Below are 17,515 nucleotides of genomic sequence, written 5' to 3'. Positions count from 1 at the left end.
AATCTTGTCGTTTTTGTGAAATGCAGTATTAGTGAGGTGAAATGAATTACATTGGAGTTCTTTAGTTTATATTGTTAATGTATTTCAGATCATTTGCAGTTGAAAAATGTCCTAAGAGTCTGGTCATAATGGGCTGATCTTGTTTGTTTTGTTTTATAGAAATGTAATACAAGACTGGTTGTACTCGTTTTTGAAATTTGGTGATTTTGACTGAATGGACTTTTGGATTTAGTGGGAAGTAATTATGTTCAGGCATTTTCCAGGAATATTAAAAAGTTGGGAAGAACTGTTACAGGTGGTTAAAATAATTTTATGGCAATTTTTTAAGAAAATGAAATGTTTGGCCTGTTGATATAAAGGTTGAGGATGTACTCAGTATTGCTGGAAAACTTTGTAATGAAACAGGGAATGCATTTTATATCATCTTTATATGCTTGATTAAATATTTATTTTGTTTAAGGATTGTAATGCATAACTTGTATTTTTCTTACGTTCGTATCTGTTAGGTGGAAAATGAAGCTTTAGAAACCACTTTGGTAGTTACTTGGAACTTACTGTTATGTGCTCATGTCAGCATACTTCTGGCTTCTTTCACTTTCTTGTGATATGCCAAATGTTTTGATGATTGCATATTGAGAGTTTGGGGGTTGTTGGTACAATTTTTAGATGTGAAACGATTTGTGGACCTGTGTATTCCAGGTGCTGGAATCCAGTGACAATGTACATACTGTTTTTATTCCATTTGGTAGAGAGCCACGCTTTTTTTTCAGTTTAGATGAATATTTTCTTCTGTAGAGGTTGTAGAAAGAACTTCTAAGTGTCAGTAATTGCACAAAATATGCTAGATATCTCTCCCTAAAATCTAAGGACTGTCGACTATTTCTATATCTCCTGTCCCCGCCACAAGTACTTAATAAATGTTCGTGGTATAAATGAATGTTGTTGAATATTTTAGGTCAACTAAGCAGAAAAATAACTTCACCTACTTTATAGTTTATCAGATTTTACTACCACCACTCAGATACCTTTTGGTTTGCAATGAGTTTTATTTCATTAAGTTTCAAGCCACTTTTTAAGTCTTAAGACCAAAAGTGAGGGCGAATGTGGTTGGCTAGGTTAGAAGTAATATTGTTGCTTTTAAGTTTAAATCAAGATAATGAACATATTTGTTGGCATTTGGGGGGAGAGCTGAAAAATAATATTATAGTCTTTTTGGCAGGGGGAGTCTATATCTTATTTGGAAATGTCTTGATTTGCCACTTTTGAGGACTGGAGGTTAATGGGAAAGTTAAGTAACGAGCTATCTAAAAGATTCATGTCCCTCAGTGTCAGAATTGTTTCATTAAGAATGATCCCAGGGGGAAAAAAAAAAGAATGATCCCAGGGGGGGAAAATGATCCCAGAATCTGAAATGTGATCCATTTGGGGATGGGAACAAAATCAAGTGGATGAAGCTGTGTTTTTTTTCCATAATGCCTGCCATAATGTGATTATGCGGCTTTATAGCATTGTGCCCATTATGATTGGTTCTCTGTTGCTCATCTCTGAGGTGAACATTTGAGGGGTACTGCTTTTCTTATTTTTTGAATCTAAATTAGCTCTGCTGTACTCTGGTTTTTGTTGATTAAAGACTGATAACTGAACAAAGTTAAAATTCACTTTTTGATGTTTATCACCAGATGAAGAGTGGAAACGGTTAAGTTCAACTGGTTTGTGCTTTGGCTTTCTGACTATACGAGGATTCTTGTCAGACATTTTACTCTGAAATTCCAAGTGATTGAAATGATTAGTAAATAAAATGTGTTGTGTCATAATAATATGCTAAATTTTCATCGCAGATATTTGTAATTTGTGCATGTATCTTGTATTTCTAAAGCTGACGCAAAGCCACTATGTTAGGACTAATTCCTAACAAAGTGGAAAAGTATACTAGAGCAATCTTCTTGTTTTAGATCTGGTATGTATCAGTGAATTTAATGGCAAATCAGGCCCATTTTCTCCTTCATACCTTTATGCTTTACATATAAGTAAAGCCTGTATTTTTTTTTAAGATTTTATTTATTTATTCATGAAAGACACACACACAAAGAGGCAGAGACACAGGCAGAGGGAGAAGCAGGCTCCACGCAGGGAGCCTGATGCGAGACTCTATCCCCCCTCTCCAGGATCACACCCTGGGCCGAAGGCAGGGGCCAAACCGCTGAGTCACCCAGGGATTCCCTAAAACCTGTATTTTAGATGTTTTGTTGCATAAAATTGTTTCAGTCTTATCCTTCTAAAATTCACCAAGTCTTAAGGTGGTTGTAGTGGATTTTTCATTTTGGGATCCTACGTTCCATTGCTCGCTGACATTTAGAACACAGGAATAAGTCGGTTCCTGGAAAACATTGGTGCTTCTATAAAATTATTGTGCTCTTTACAAAGTGAAGTGTTGAGAACAAAAGTACTTCAGTTCTTGGTTTCTATTTACTTTGTCTGTTTGAAGGAAGAAGTGTAACGCCAAGAGTTGTAAAGTTCTAGCTTCTAGCCTGAACTTTCTGGGTACTTTTCTTTGGTATGGGTTGATGTGGGCTTTCCCCTTTGCTTAAATAGAAAAGTTTCACAAATTTATTTCCAGATTGATTTCGTACTTTAGATTGAACAGCATAAAATTTGAATGAGGCATTTGCTGAAATCAGCTGGGCCTTTCAACTTGTGGAATGAGACTTTTCCTTCTTGTTATAGTAATTTCTGGCAACCCTTTAGAAATTTTTTATAGTAGGTCTAGTGTGTTCCCTTTGGGCATAACTGGCTGACTCTGAACTTGTTCCTATCCAAATGGACATGTGGAACCTTCTTGGGTCTGGAAGGGAGGAGGCTGAGGAACTTGTTTCCCTTACCTTCAGGGCACATGTTTGGGCCCCATACCAGACGTTTTGAATTGGAATCTCCAGTGGAGGATCATCTATTAATCATAAATGCTTAATTAGAAAATTACTCTGGTTCTGTTAGAGTCAAACTTGCACATTTAGAAATTAATATTGCAAAAATTCATGGTCTTCCTCATTGAGCATAGCCTTTACCTAAAGCAGGCTTTATTGTGTTTTATGTTTCCCTTTGTGACCTGTTAGACAAACTTCTAAAATTACCTAGAAGTTTTTAAGAGTTTTAAAACTCTTTAGACCTAATTAGAACTGATTTGTACATTGTATAAAAGTTTTAATACAGTGCTCTGGGCTTTTTAAAGCATTGTTTGTGACATATGTGCATAGCTTTTGTGGCAAAACAATCTCACTCTGCAGTAATTTGAGTAGTTGTCTAGAAGATGTTTAGCTTGTCCTTTAGAAAAAGTTGAGATTAACACTAAAATTTTTTTGATATGTTAGTGATGAATATTAAGCTCACAGGTGGTATCTCGAACTTGAAAGATAGTTAAAAATGAGCATTTTTAAAATAGTGTTCTGTTGGTAATCTTCATACTTACCAGTGACGATTTTCTTCTCTTTCTCTGAATTAAAAAAATTATCTTTTTAATGTAGTTGTCTAATCATTTGATCTTCTATATTGCTTGTGAATTGTTCACAACCTCACCGGTTTGGAAAAAATTTCAGTAAGAGATAGTGATTCGTTTTTACTTTGGGAACTATTCTTAATATGCCAGACATTTTTAGGTTTTGTTTTTTTTTTTTTTTTAACAAGTTTCTTGGAACAGTTTTGGTGTTAGAAGAAAAAGCACTTTTCCTTAAGATTTTGAACCCCAGTGGTTTTAAATAGGAATTAATTGCTGTAGCCTGAAATTTCGCTTCATTTATGTTTCTTGGTGCTTGATGCTATTTGGTACAAAGGGAGATATTTTGGAAGAGCAATTGCAAGAATTTCCATAAGTACTCTTGAATTGATGATTTTATCATGTCTTGGAACTGTTTATGTGTGAACTTGTGCTTTTTCATCAAACGTTTGGTGGGACCTGAGGAAATAGGTTGTAGTTGGACTTGTATAATGGAATTTTCTGGACTGGTTTAATCATCAAATGATAAAAGTAATTACCAGTGTGAATCTGAGCTTTATGACTGTTTTAGTGTTTAATTGATTCATTCTTGGACTAATTTATGGCACATTCTTGATGTATGTAAATATATAATGTTTTGAGAGATACTCACATTTGAAAGCAATACCAAGTAACATGAGTGGGATTTTGCTTGGTACATGTGTATCTTTCTTTCTTTCTTTCTTTCTTTTTTTTTTTTAATAAGCATTCTAATGAAGTATTCTGGTGGTTTCAGACTCGCCTTCATAATGTACAGTTCAGTGTGGCCTGTGCGTGTTGTTTTGTGTTTCCTGCATTGATTTTTGCCTCCGTTTATTCTCTATTGCAGTCTAAAAGTTGGTTTTAATTGGTTGCCCACAGGATTGCCTTGGCCTCTACTTCTTGTTAAGAAAATACATCTCTTGTTTTATCAGGTAAGAGATTTTGAATAGAGGGTTTGTTTTTATACAAAATAAAATGAGATAGCTTATTTAGTAACATGAAAATATGTGTAGTAACTGAATTGTGGGGTATTTTCTTTTTTCTTTTTTTTTTTTTTAAGTCTTATCTGAGGGATGGGGGTGGGGTGGACTGGGTACCTTGAACAGTTGTCGCTTTCTTCAGGGTTCAGTTTTATATAGATCCATTTCTCCTGCTGATTCCTTATTATTAGGCAATATGCTGTTTTTTTTTTCCCCCTCAGTGTAGCATTCCAGACTAATTGCAAATATAGGTGCTTGTTATTGGTATGGTTTTTAAATATTCCTTAGAGGTATAGCTGTAGACAACGGGTCATATGTTTTAGAGTACCTATTTTGACTTGAGATGAAACTTTAGTGATTGGAATCTAACCTTCTTGTTAAGTAACAAAGGTAGGCTGAAGATAGTTGAAATGATTTACCTGTCAAACAGGCACTTAGTAGCAGAATAGCAGATCTTATTTCATATTTTTTCAGAACCTAAAACCATTTTCTCTTTAGATGGCTTTATGAATAACTCTTGTGCTCTTTGGTTTAATCCTCAACCCTTTTCTAGCTGGTAATCTGGGCAGATTTTTCAGTATCATGTTTTCGAACGTACCTTGTGCAGACTTTCACTAAATCTCTTCTCTTAGCAGCAGATTGTTTTTGAAGAGTTACTGTGTTTGTCACTTTAGCCCTGTGTTTAATTTTTGTGTTCTTGGGACTGTATCAAATTCCCATTTTGCTGTCCAAGTGCAAACTAACATCTCTCAAGTCATTTAGGGTGCTTGGATTAGTTACCCATGACGTTTCCCCCATGTAGTGATTAAATAAGCATTTTTTGAAGTTGAACAGGAATGCTATCTTAATTTTGCATGAAGCCAATATGCTACAGATAGTAAGGAATGAGAATTGATTTAATGACTTGAAATCTGGATAAGCTTCTGTATAGACTGCTAAATAGTAATAAAAATAAGGAGAAAAGAGTTTGTTGGTGTGATTTATTTGTTTAGTAATTAATTTTTCTTGTTGACTTGCAAACCAAAAATGAAAGGCTTCTCTCCTCCCCCAAATTTCTGGTGTTTTATAATGGTCTCACAAAAAGCATTTTCTGTTTGCCAGTCTATCTTTCTGGCTTAGATTTGAAAGTGGCTTTTATTTTTGTGTATGTGTGTGAGAGAATTGTCAAAGCCAAACAATATATCTCTGCTTTGTGTACAGCGGTCATAATAGTTGAGATAAATTACAGATTTTGTTGTATCAAATTAGTATTCACACAATATTTGACACTGAAAAACTGCTTTCATGGAGTTAATGGGATTCTTAGAGCTCGCAGCAGGAAGCTTTGCTCTTTTAATGTTCCTGTTTGAGAAGTGATAAAACCAAAATTCAACTCATTTATAATTTTCCTGAGGTCACAGAGCTAGTTTATATTTAAAAGTTGATTTTTAAGATGGCTTGGAAAACACTGTGTTGAACATATTAATTTCAAATTAATATTTTTTCCAGTGCCAATAATTTGTTCTGTATAACTTTACAAAGCACTGCCCTTGCACTTACTCTTGGAAGCCATAAGAACTGAAATACTGGAATTTTATTTAAATCTTGGAGAAACTTTTCTCCAAAAGAAAAACTCAGAATAGATTGTTTTTTAAGGAGATCAGTGAGCTCCCAGAAATTCCACAGGAATTCTGTTGAGTAGAAACTATATAGCAGTCACTGAACAAAGTTCATACCCTAGTTCTTTTTAAAACAAAAGCAAAACCAAAAAGTATTCTTTTTTTGTTAACAGCTTTCTGTGGGGGAAGAATGAGACATTTTTGGGGGGGGGGTGTGTTTTAATGGTGAGTTTGGAAATGAGTCATTGGATCTGAGTTTTCATTAAAACAGCTATGATGAATGGCACTGTAACTGATTCTACTTTTTGGAGTGATGAATATAGATAACTAAGGTTTTGGCTATTCAGTATTTCTTTTGGATTCTTAGTATGTATTAACCTTGTTTGTAATAAGTAATTGCATATATAGTTTAAATTAATAGAGCTGTAATGCAGATTGAAGAGTTTTAGGTTGAAATAATGGAATCCATTCTCATTTGAGACTTGAATCTACTTTAGTGTTAAGTATTTGTAATTCATTAGTATTCCAGTTTTCTGTTTCTGTTTTGCATTTTGAGATTGAGTCATATAAAATGACACTGATAATTCTTCAAAGTTGTCAAATTTATAAGGAAAATGCTAAGCCACTTTTAAATATTAACTTTGATAGATTCTTTGCATGTTTTTCCCCTGCAGATTATTCAACTTTGTGGCCTGATTTGACTTGCACATTTCTTTTAAATCTTACTGAATAATTAGTGGTCTGAATGATGTAATTGGTGACTCTACTTTCTTACGGTGGTTTTTTTCCCTGAAACTTTTGAGTCATGGGATTGAACTTCTAATTGTTTACAGAATTAATGCCTTTTGGAAGTTGAAATTGTCTAGGTTTTACATTGTAAATGGCATATAATGTTCAGTTTTTAGAATATTCAAATTAAAAAAAAACCCTGCATTGCTTGGGATAGTTTGAGGGAATATTTGAGGGCCTAATTAGGTAGCTGGTCATTCTTGTAGTTAAAAACTTGGTATGATAAACAGGAGTCTGACCTGGCCGTTGCCTTTTCTCATCTGCAGGTGTGTGTGGTTTCAGCGCAGCATGGCTGTGGTCATCCGTTTGCAAGGTCTCCCAATTGTGGCGGGGACCATGGACATTCGCCACTTCTTCTCTGGATTGACCATTCCTGATGGGGGCGTGCATATTGTAGGGGGTGAACTGGGTGAGGCTTTCATCGTTTTTGCCACTGATGAAGATGCAAGGCTTGGTATGATGCGCACAGGTGGTACAATTAAAGGGTCAAAAGTAACACTTTTGCTGAGTAGTAAAACGGAAATGCAGAATATGATTGAACTGAGTCGTAGGCGCTTTGAAACTGCCAACTTAGATATACCACCAGCAAATGCTAGTAGATCAGGACCGCCACCTAGCTCAGGAATGAGTGGCAGAGTAAATTTGCCTACAACAGTACCTAACTTTAATAATCCTTCACCCAGTGTAGTTACTGCTGCCACATCTGTTCATGAAAGCAACAAAAACATTCAGACATTTTCCACAGCCAGCATAGGAACGGCTCCTCCAAATATGGGGGCTTCTTTTGGGAGCCCAACGTTTAGCTCAACCATTCCGAGCACAGCGTCTCCAATGAACACAGTCCCGCCACCACCAATTCCTCCGATCCCAGCGATGCCATCTTTGCCACCAATGCCGTCCATTCCCCCAATACCAGTTCCTCCTCCAGTACCTACATTGCCTCCTGTGCCTCCTGTGCCCCCAATTCCCCCAGTCCCTTCTGTGCCACCCATGACCCCACTGCCACCCATGTCTGGCATGCCACCCTTGAACCCGCCACCTGTGGCACCTCTGCCTGCTGGAATGAATGGTTCTGGAGCACCTATGAATCTGAACAATAACCTGAACCCTGTGTTTCTGGGTCCGTTGAATCCTGTTAACCCTATCCAGATGAATTCTCAAAGCAGTGTGAAACCACTTCCCATCAACCCTGATGATCTGTATGTCAGTGTGCATGGAATGCCCTTTTCTGCAATGGAAAATGATGTCAGAGATTTTTTCCATGGGCTCCGTGTTGATGCAGTGCATTTGTTGAAAGATCATGTAGGTCGAAATAATGGGAACGGATTGGTTAAGTTTCTCTCCCCTCAAGATACATTTGAAGCTTTGAAACGAAACAGAATGCTGATGATTCAACGCTATGTGGAAGTTAGTCCTGCCACAGAAAGACAGTGGGTAGCTGCTGGAGGCCATATCACTTTTAAGCAAAGTATAGGACCTTCTGGACAAACCCATCCCCCTCCTCAGACACTTCCCAGGTCAAAATCGCCCAGTGGGCAGAAAAGGTCAAGGTCAAGATCACCACACGAGGCTGGTTTTTGTGTTTACTTGAAAGGGCTACCATTTGAAGCAGAAAACAAACATGTCATTGATTTTTTTAAAAAGTTGGATATTGTGGAAGATAGTATTTATATTGCTTATGGACCCAATGGGAAAGCAACTGGTGAAGGCTTTGTAGAGTTCAGGAATGAGGCTGACTATAAGGCTGCTCTGTGTCGTCATAAACAATACATGGGCAATCGCTTTATTCAAGTGCATCCAATTACTAAGAAAGGTATGCTAGAAAAGATAGATATGATTCGTAAAAGACTGCAGAACTTCAGCTATGACCAGAGAGAAATGATGTTAAATCCGGAGGGGGATGTCAGCTCTGCCAAAGTCTGTGCTCACATAACAAATATTCCATTCAGCATTACCAAGATGGATGTTCTTCAGTTCCTAGAAGGAATCCCAGTGGATGAAAATGCTGTACATGTTCTTGTTGATAACAATGGGCAAGGTCTAGGACAGGCATTGGTTCAGTTTAAAAATGAAGATGATGCACGTAAGTCTGAACGCTTACACCGTAAAAAACTTAATGGGAGAGAAGCTTTTGTTCATGTAGTTACTCTAGAAGATATGAGAGAGATTGAGAAAAATCCCCCTGCCCAAGGAAAAAAAGGGTTAAAGATACCTGTGCCAGGTAATCCTGCAGTTCCAGGAATACCCAGTGTGGGAATGCCCAGTGCGGGAATGCCCGGTGCGGGAATGCCCGGTGCCGGAATGCCCGGTGCCGGAATGCCCGGTCCCGGAATGCCTGGTGCCGGAATGCCCGGTGCCGGAATGCCTGGTGCAGGAGGTGAAGAGCATGCCTTCCTGACTGTAGGATCTAAGGAGGCCAACAATGGGCCTCCATTTAACTTTCCTGGTAATTTTGGTGGGTCAAATGCCTTTGGGCCACCACTCCCTCCTCCAGGATTAGGAGGCGCCTTTGGTGATGCTAGGCCTGGTATGCCTTCAGTTGGAAATAGTGGTTTGCCTGGTCTAGGACTGGATGTTCCAGGTTTTGGAAGTGGACCAAATAATTTAAGTGGGCCAGGATTTGGAGGAGGCCCTCAGAATTTTGGAAATGGCCCTGGTAGTTTAGGTGGCCCCCCGGGCTTTGGAAGTGGCCCTCCTGGTCTTGGAAGTGCCCCTGGGCATTTGAGTGGGCCACCAGCCTTTGGGCCTGGCCCTGGTCCTGGCCCTGGCCCAATTCACATTGGTGGACCCCCTGGCTTTGGATCTAGTTCTGGAAAACCAGGACCTACAGTAATTAAAGTGCAGAATATGCCCTTTACTGTGTCTATTGATGAGATTTTAGATTTCTTTTATGGCTATCAAGTGATCCCCGGCTCAGTGTGTTTAAAATACAATGAAAAAGGTATGCCCACAGGCGAAGCCATGGTGGCCTTCGAATCTCGGGATGAAGCCACAGCTGCTGTCATTGACTTAAATGACAGACCTATAGGCTCAAGGAAAGTAAAACTTGTCTTAGGGTAGCTGTTCACATCAATTCTTTAGAGGGTAGATCTTCATAGTGCTGTGATTAATGCATCCAGATTGTTTTCCTAGTATTTCCAGGTTAGAACCTGTGGATTGTTTCAATTGCATATAGATTGGTTTCTATAACATAGAGTATTGGTTGACTGTTTACAGAAGACTCACTACCAGGATAAATATTGCTGTATGTTACAGTAAAGCTGTCTGGAGAGAACACAAAAATGATTTTGGCATACCATTAGAGAAACCATTTGTAAAACACAAATGACCGCATAAAGCTTATCAAGGAGTCTAGATTGGTTTCGTTTTATACCATATGGGATGAAGAAAATAGAAATGTCAATAGAGCTCATTAAGGGTGCTCTTGCCAGCTGCTGAAAAATAGAAGTTGGCTACTCTTGGAATTTGGTTTAAAGCTGGACAGATTTGCTTTGTTATAGGGTCAAAGCTTTGTCTAAAAGTCCTCATTTTCTTTTAAAATTGAATAAAATCTCTGTATACAGATCACTGTATGTACCTTTATTGCTTCTTGAGGGTTCTTGCTGTATAGACAGTCCTGCTTCTGAAGTTGCTGCTTTTTTGTTTGCCTAATTGACTCATTTGTAAATGAGCAGAATTGTTTTGTTGTTGTTGTTTTAATATAAAACTCCACACTTGGTTTGTGCTATAACCTTGAACTTTGATTTCTAATGTCACACTTCAAACTGTGTGAAATAAGAACTTTTGCCACAAAAATAAAATACGGAGTCCTCTACCTACCAGAGCCTTTTTGGTTTAACCGCCATGTTTTAGTTTAGTCAGTTTAAAAATTGTTCATGTTGTTTGGATGGCATCAAAAACCAGAAACCACTTTTAATAATCATTGTTTAAGATGCTAGATTTGAAGTCCTGTACAATGATGGACTGATGTTCTGGCAATTTCCTTCTGTCCCAAATTTACGTGAAATTTTGGCCTGTAACTAAACAAAAGGTCCATTTATAAGAAAGAGCATTATTATATCTAGGTTTTTTTAAAAACTGAAGTTGAAATTGTTAGCTCTGTTAGCAGTAGTGTTAGAGAATAAAAGATTCATAAGCCGTTCCATAGATGTGCATTTAATCCTGTTACTTGGAGGCTTTTTGGTCTAGTTGTTCGATCAGGAGCCTGTTCATAAAAATTCTTCATATAGAGTACAAGTGCAGCTGCCAGAGGGGAGAGAATTGAGACTCCTTGCCCTTTCATACTCTTCTTTGGCATTCAGGACACTAAGGCAGGAGGACCACATGGGTTCTGGTTGGTAAGTGTCCTTGTCATGAAAACATTTGCCTTACAACATCCTGCTCACTGCTACAAAAGGCTCTACTTATGGTTACTTTCCTTCTTCGTTAAAATGCTCTAAAGATATGTCACATTATATTATAAACATATGGAATGGGAGATTGATGAGATATCATGAAAAACAATTTTTGTCTTTTACACGGGCCTCTGTCTTGGTTTGAAACATCCCCAACATTTCCTGCAAATCCATGTACTTACAAAGGGGTCAGCCTTTTAAAAGAAGTATTTCCTATTAAAAAAAAATAGTGCCTTTTTGGTGTTGCAAGTCAGTGGAACACTGAAATACAGCGTCTCGCGTATTAGAGTTAAGAGTGGCAGCAGTTTCATTTGCGTGATAAGATTTAGAAAGCCTTTTCATCACTACAATCTTAGAGGATTGACAGTACAGGATTTTTTGTTTAGGGAAAGGATTGTTTAGACTTTCAAAGAAGACATGGCTGTGTTGTGGGTCTTTTGACAATTCATGAATACAAATTTGCTTTGACAGATCACTAAGATACTGCCTCTTCAACTAAAAAAGCAATATGATGTTTATATATGCTATTCAATTTAAGTTTTCTGTTAAGTAATCATTTCTCATTCCAAAGATCAAGTGCAGAAAACTTCAGCGCTGCTTGGGAGTCTTATTTCAACTGCAGATTATTTTCCCCATTGGAGAGCTGACTATTTTCATTTTAGAAAAATGGGTTGTTTGAAGATGGAAAGCCTTTTATCTTTTTTCACAGTTTATTTTGGTTATATGTTCGTACAATCTTATTATATATTTCATATACTTTATTGCAACTACTTTGTTATTTCTACATCTTAGATAAATGCTGAAAAGGAAAACTTGATTTCATTGTTCATCAAATTAAATAAAGTAAGAAAATAGTGGTTTGTGTAGAAATTGGAGAGAACTATGTTTATATTTGGTTGAGTCACAACACTGCTTCTCGTTGTGAAATGTAATTAAATGCTTTGCCCTCTGGAACTTGATTTTTGTGTATCTGAGACTTATTAATATAGTGCTAACTTCTAAGCATACTATTCGTCTTGTTCTGGGCATTGGAGTTTGAGTTTTAAAAAAATTACTTGAAAATATATTCTGTGAAATCACTCATACCTCTCTTCCTGCGAATTTTCTCAGAAGAACTAGGTTTGGGGTGAAAATGAATTTATTTTCTCATTTGCTTTGTATGGTATGAAGGATTTGTAAAGCTTCGCTCAAAGTTGTGTGCATTTGTAAACACAATCATGATATTTTCAATTTTATGTGTAAATTTTGTCTTTTGGTGACTGACATGAATGGAGGAGAATCTTTTCCATTAGGTTTAATTCCTCCCACCCTCTTGCTGGGGTGTTTCTGGTATTTTTTTTTTTTTTTTTTAAGTTTAAAGGATTAGAGAAATCTACGAAATGTATTTTATAAATAAGCAAATTTGTAAACTTTTTCTGAACTTCAGTGAAACATTTAGTTTACAAGCAAAATTTGGAGGTGTATTCTGTGTTTAATACTGTAGTTTGGATGTACAATTATTAGTGGCTTTTAAAAAAAATGCAACATTGTTAAGTGAAATGTAGTTCTAGCTTTGTGCTCCGAGTTGTCAAAGCATCAACCGAGTTGTCAAAGCATCAACCATGAAGATTTCTTTAGGGAACTTTTTATTCAGAATTTCAGAGAGTGTAATTAGGTCAGTTTTAACCCACCGGATGAAAATCTAGGGCTGTGTATGGACATAAGCAAACATACCTTGGATAAAATAAGGATCCATGAAAGCCTTAATCAAACTCAAAGTCCTTTTTATTGGATTCTGTCATTGTGTACAGGTGTGGGTCAAGTCTTTAAAAATAATTCCACTCATCAATTTCAAGAACACTTAAAAAATAAGTAAAGAAACTGTAAAATTGCTGCTAGTTAAATCTGTAAGGAGTTTCTGGCAGTGATCACTTTTAAAACTTCCCACTCTTTGAAAATTACCACGTTTAAATAGTTTTACTGGCAATTCTACTGTAGTCCCAAGTTTTAAAACCAAACACAATAAAATAATTCATTGCCAGTATGGCCATACAACATTGCCAGCAAATACTGCCTTGGCATCATTCAGCAGAGGTTTTGTCTATAAAGATGAAGTCTTGAATACTGTTCAATAAACTTGTCACAAAATAAAAGGCTGATGCTTTTAATGCTTTACACAAGAGTACTCTATTCAGCTATACCATCAGGTTTTTTGTTGGTTTTGTTTTTTAAACTCCTTATAAATGTTTTGTGCCTTTGGAAAGGTGAATTTGGCGATCTTGGAGGTAACCATTGTTGCTTATGTCTGCTAATGCTGAAGTGTGGAAAGAAGATACCTGGAACGGCAGGGAGGAAACTTGATTCTAGGTCAAATCTGTGGTATCCACCTTTTCAGACTTTTGTGTGCTTCGCTAGCAATCCACTTCGTTATGTGGACTCAGAAAGAACCAGAAACCAGGTGCTCCTTTTTACAGAAGGTGTCTTGAAGGGGGTCGTGAGTTGTCTTTTTTTAAAAACTGACTAAGAAACAGGAAAAGAAATCTTCAGAATACATTGTCAATTGCACATACTTCTAAAGCTTTCCTTATTTGTTTACTGATTCTTGCATTAGTATGTGAGGTATTTTGAGGTGGGGAAGAGGGGACAGGAATCAAAAATATTGCTGCTTTCTGACACTGATGCTCTGGTTTTGTCCCTTCCACATTTGTTCAACTGCTAAAAAAAAAAAAAAAAAAAAAAAAAACCGAATGGAAAGTTTCCATGAACTCTGGAGTCCTTTAAAAAAAAAAAATCTCGATTGGAGTTGCAGAGAAATTAGTGGGCTATTCTTTTTAACCAAAGCTCGTGAAAAACACAACTTTTACCTTTATTATGAAAGAGTTTTTAGCCTGTATTTGAGTTCAATACCCAGGTTGTTTTAGAGGGGGTTAGACTTAACATACTTAATTCCAGGTGGTTGCTGAACTCTTCTGAAATGAAGGTTTTAACTAAGTAAGCATTTGAAAAATCACAGAGTGAAATCAGCTGCCTACAGATATCCAGAATGGCCTTTACCATTTTAAAAGGATAGACTGTATGCTAATAATATGTTTCATTTTCTTGCTCAGGAGAAAACTCTTACTTTAATTGATTGTTGTCTGCTTTCCAGTGTTTTACAACAAGAAATGGTTTATCAGTTCTGTGCATTGCCACCATTCTCCTTGCCCCCCAAAAGTAGAGCTTTTATGCAATATGGTAGAGGCCAAACTTATGATTATCCTTTTTTTTTTTTTTTTAAATTTATTTATGATAGTCACAGAGAGAGAGAGAGAGAGAGAGGCAGAGACATAGGCAGAGGAAGAAGCAGGCTCCATGCACCGGGAGCCGGATGTGGGATTCGATCCCGGGTCTCCAGGATCACGCCCCGGGCCAAAGGCAGGCGCTAAACCGCTGCGCCATCCAGGGATCCCTGATTATCCTTTTTAATTAAAAATTTTGCTTGATTTCAGTTTCATCTTTTTAGTATAAAATCTGATAGATTACATTGACTTAATCTAAATGTTCTGGAAAGAGTGTGTTCTGGTGGTGGCACAGTTCTCTGATGCTGTAGTGACTTTTCTGGAAAAACCCTTCTGTTCAACAGTATGAGCAAGTTTATCTCTTAATGGTGCCTGTTCATGTCAATGTTACTCTTTATTGCGCTGTTCCTGGATTTTTTCTTGTTGCCTCATGCTACTTTGTGCCAGAGGATCTCACAAGCATCTTAGAATATGACTACTTTTCTGGATCAACATAACTAACAACAAGCAACTAAGGTGGCACTACTTTTCTACGTATTGCTCTACTACTGAAGAATCCAGAAGGGGCAAAAAAGCTACTTGATGAAAGCATTTTAGCCCAAGGGCAGAGGGGCAGCACTCTAAAAATCTGGGGGCAGGAAATAGTGCTGGGAAAATCTCATTAACCATTATCTTTTAATTCTGAGAGGCCCATTTACCTTCCTCTAGTGAAAATGTTGATAGTTAAGTCCTAGAGACTAAGGAAACACCAGTTGAGGGTTAAATGAATTGGCATCCCAACTATACCAGACATCTGGATTCTGATTTTGGTAGCTAATATTTCAAATCCTTTTTCCTGGTCAGTCAGTGGCTTGCTATTTCATATTGAGAAAAGGAGGAGGTGACGATTGGGGGAAAATAGAGCCATGACCAGCAAGAGAACATAATTCAATATGAACAGAATCAGATGTTGAAGAAGCATAACACACTCTAAGGAGTGAGCTGTGCTATATATATTCAAACAGGCTGCCCCTTACTTAGTGTTTCATTCCCTCTCCATTCTGATGCTGCCAGTTTACCTGTTTATAGTAGTAAGTCTGGTGGTAACCAGGGCTTGTGAGTTTCTCACTGCTATCTATGTGGCCTAGCCTCCAAACTTGGAGTGGGGAATGTGAATTCACTCACAGTTTTTGATTAGTGAATAAGATTTGTCACTTAAGCTTTTGTGTAACATGCCAGATATAACCACCACATTGTGCTACCATAAGTCACCTGTTAGTCCGTGCAGAGTGGGGAAGGCTTAAGGGTAAAGAAATTCAGCTACTTACAGAATCTTAAATCATATTAACTGGTGCTCTTGCTGATTTCATTTTTCTTTTGTTCCACTTGGATGTGAGTTAATACCGTCCTCCACTATACTCCCCCACATATTGTGTTGCTGTACAGAGATGGCCACATCCTTTATATATAACTTCCTTCTGTGGCGTGGGCCTATGGGACCAGCAGAGCTCTTCTGCTATTAATCTGGCTAAAGTGGAAAGACTAATGGAGCTCTTACTTTCTGAAGTAGATAACTGCCAATTATCTTTGCTTCTATGACCACTGAATTGACAGGTTGGAATTGGAAATGTCTGTTGCCTCCAAGCTTTTAAAACAGTTTCACGTAGAAAATCAGCTTAGCCATAGCAGTAATGGCTAACTAAATTTTTTGAACAATATTCATAAACCCAGCACTTCCATGCTGTGGTAGAAAAGGAATCAAAATAAGATGCCTCTTCTTAAAGACCTAAGGTTTTAAATTGTACAAGTAAGTGCTTGGTTGTACTTGTGGATGTACAAGGTACACTCATGTCCTACAGGAACTGAATGGATAAGGGTTTCCCGGCCAGTTGCTAAATTGTCAGACTGAAACAAGTATAATGGAAGCCTTGTGTGTAAGCTGAGGGAAGGAATGATCTCTAACAGGTTTTTGGTAACACAATATGTTAACTTAGTAAAATGAAATGTTTAATAGTGTGAGGGAACAAAGTGGCACTACCTAAAATGGTGTTTGTCCTGGAAGCTCTTAAAGTTGTACCATAATAGTGTAGCCTGAGTGGCGTGACTGAGCTGATGAATGGTCAGTAAGGCAGGCAAGTGAGGGTTGTACTAGGGGTGTCCTGACCTACCAGAGGAATAGAACCTTTTTATTTTTTTTAATGACCTTTTGACTAGCTACCGTATACTACTACTAATAAACGGCCTAATAAGACATTGATAAATACTCCAGAATTAAGTGAACTTCCCCATCAATTTCACCACTTACACAGTCCACTATCTGAAATTCATTATTTTCTAGTCTTGCTTTGATTTGATAGAGTTTTAGTTTTTCTGTATAAAACATCCACCTCTTTTCTCATTCTTCTAGGACAGCACTATTCCAGTAGAATTTTTTCCAGTGGAAGTATTCTCCTCTGTATTCACATTAATTAGCCACTGTAGCTGCTGTTTTTTAAAATATTTATTTTGAGAGAGAGCACATGAGCTGGGGCAGCAGCAGAGAGAATCTCAAGCAGACTCCACACTGAGTGAGACTAGGACTTGGAGCTAAATCTCATGACCCTGAGTTCATGACCTGAGCCAAAGGCAAGAGTCAGATCCTTAACTGATAGCCACCCAGGCACCCCGCCACTGTAGCTGCTATTAAATTTAAAAAGCCACATGTGGCTAGTGGCTCCTGTATTGAACTGTACAATTCTAGATTCACAGAGCAACGGAAAATTTCCTCTTCCCCATCGGATCTTTGGAGATCCCCATGTTAGGCAACACTGACCAGTAGAAATAAGAGTCACTTTATCTAGTAGCTATGAGAAAAGTAAAAAGAAATAAGTGAAATTAGCAATATATTTTAGCCCAGTATGTCTGAAATATTAACTATTTCAGTATACACTATATAAAATTATTGAGAGATTTTTTGGTACTGTTTTAAATGTATATTTTACATCATTGTGATTTGAAGTAAGCATATTTC

General features: G+C 37.4%; 2 protein-coding genes across 5 annotated transcripts in view; both read left to right on the top strand.

Moving 5' to 3' along the window:
- CPNE1 (copine 1) overlaps positions 1 to 17,515 on the top strand; it is a 35,778-nt gene that overhangs the window by 1,517 nt on the left and 16,746 nt on the right. The window lies entirely within an intron of this gene.
- On the top strand, positions 7,164 to 12,228 carry RBM12 (RNA binding motif protein 12). The gene has a single exon (XM_077872921.1). The coding sequence runs from the start codon at positions 7,164 to 7,166 to the stop codon at positions 9,933 to 9,935; it is 2,772 nt and encodes a 923-aa protein (XP_077729047.1). The 3' UTR covers positions 9,936 to 12,228.

This window comes from Canis aureus, chromosome 26, assembly GCF_053574225.1.
Source record: "Canis aureus isolate CA01 chromosome 26, VMU_Caureus_v.1.0, whole genome shotgun sequence".
Lineage (NCBI taxonomy): Eukaryota > Metazoa > Chordata > Mammalia > Carnivora > Canidae > Canis > Canis aureus.
The sequence above is the reverse complement of the archived record's forward strand: the minus strand, read 5'-3'. Positions and strand labels throughout refer to the sequence as shown.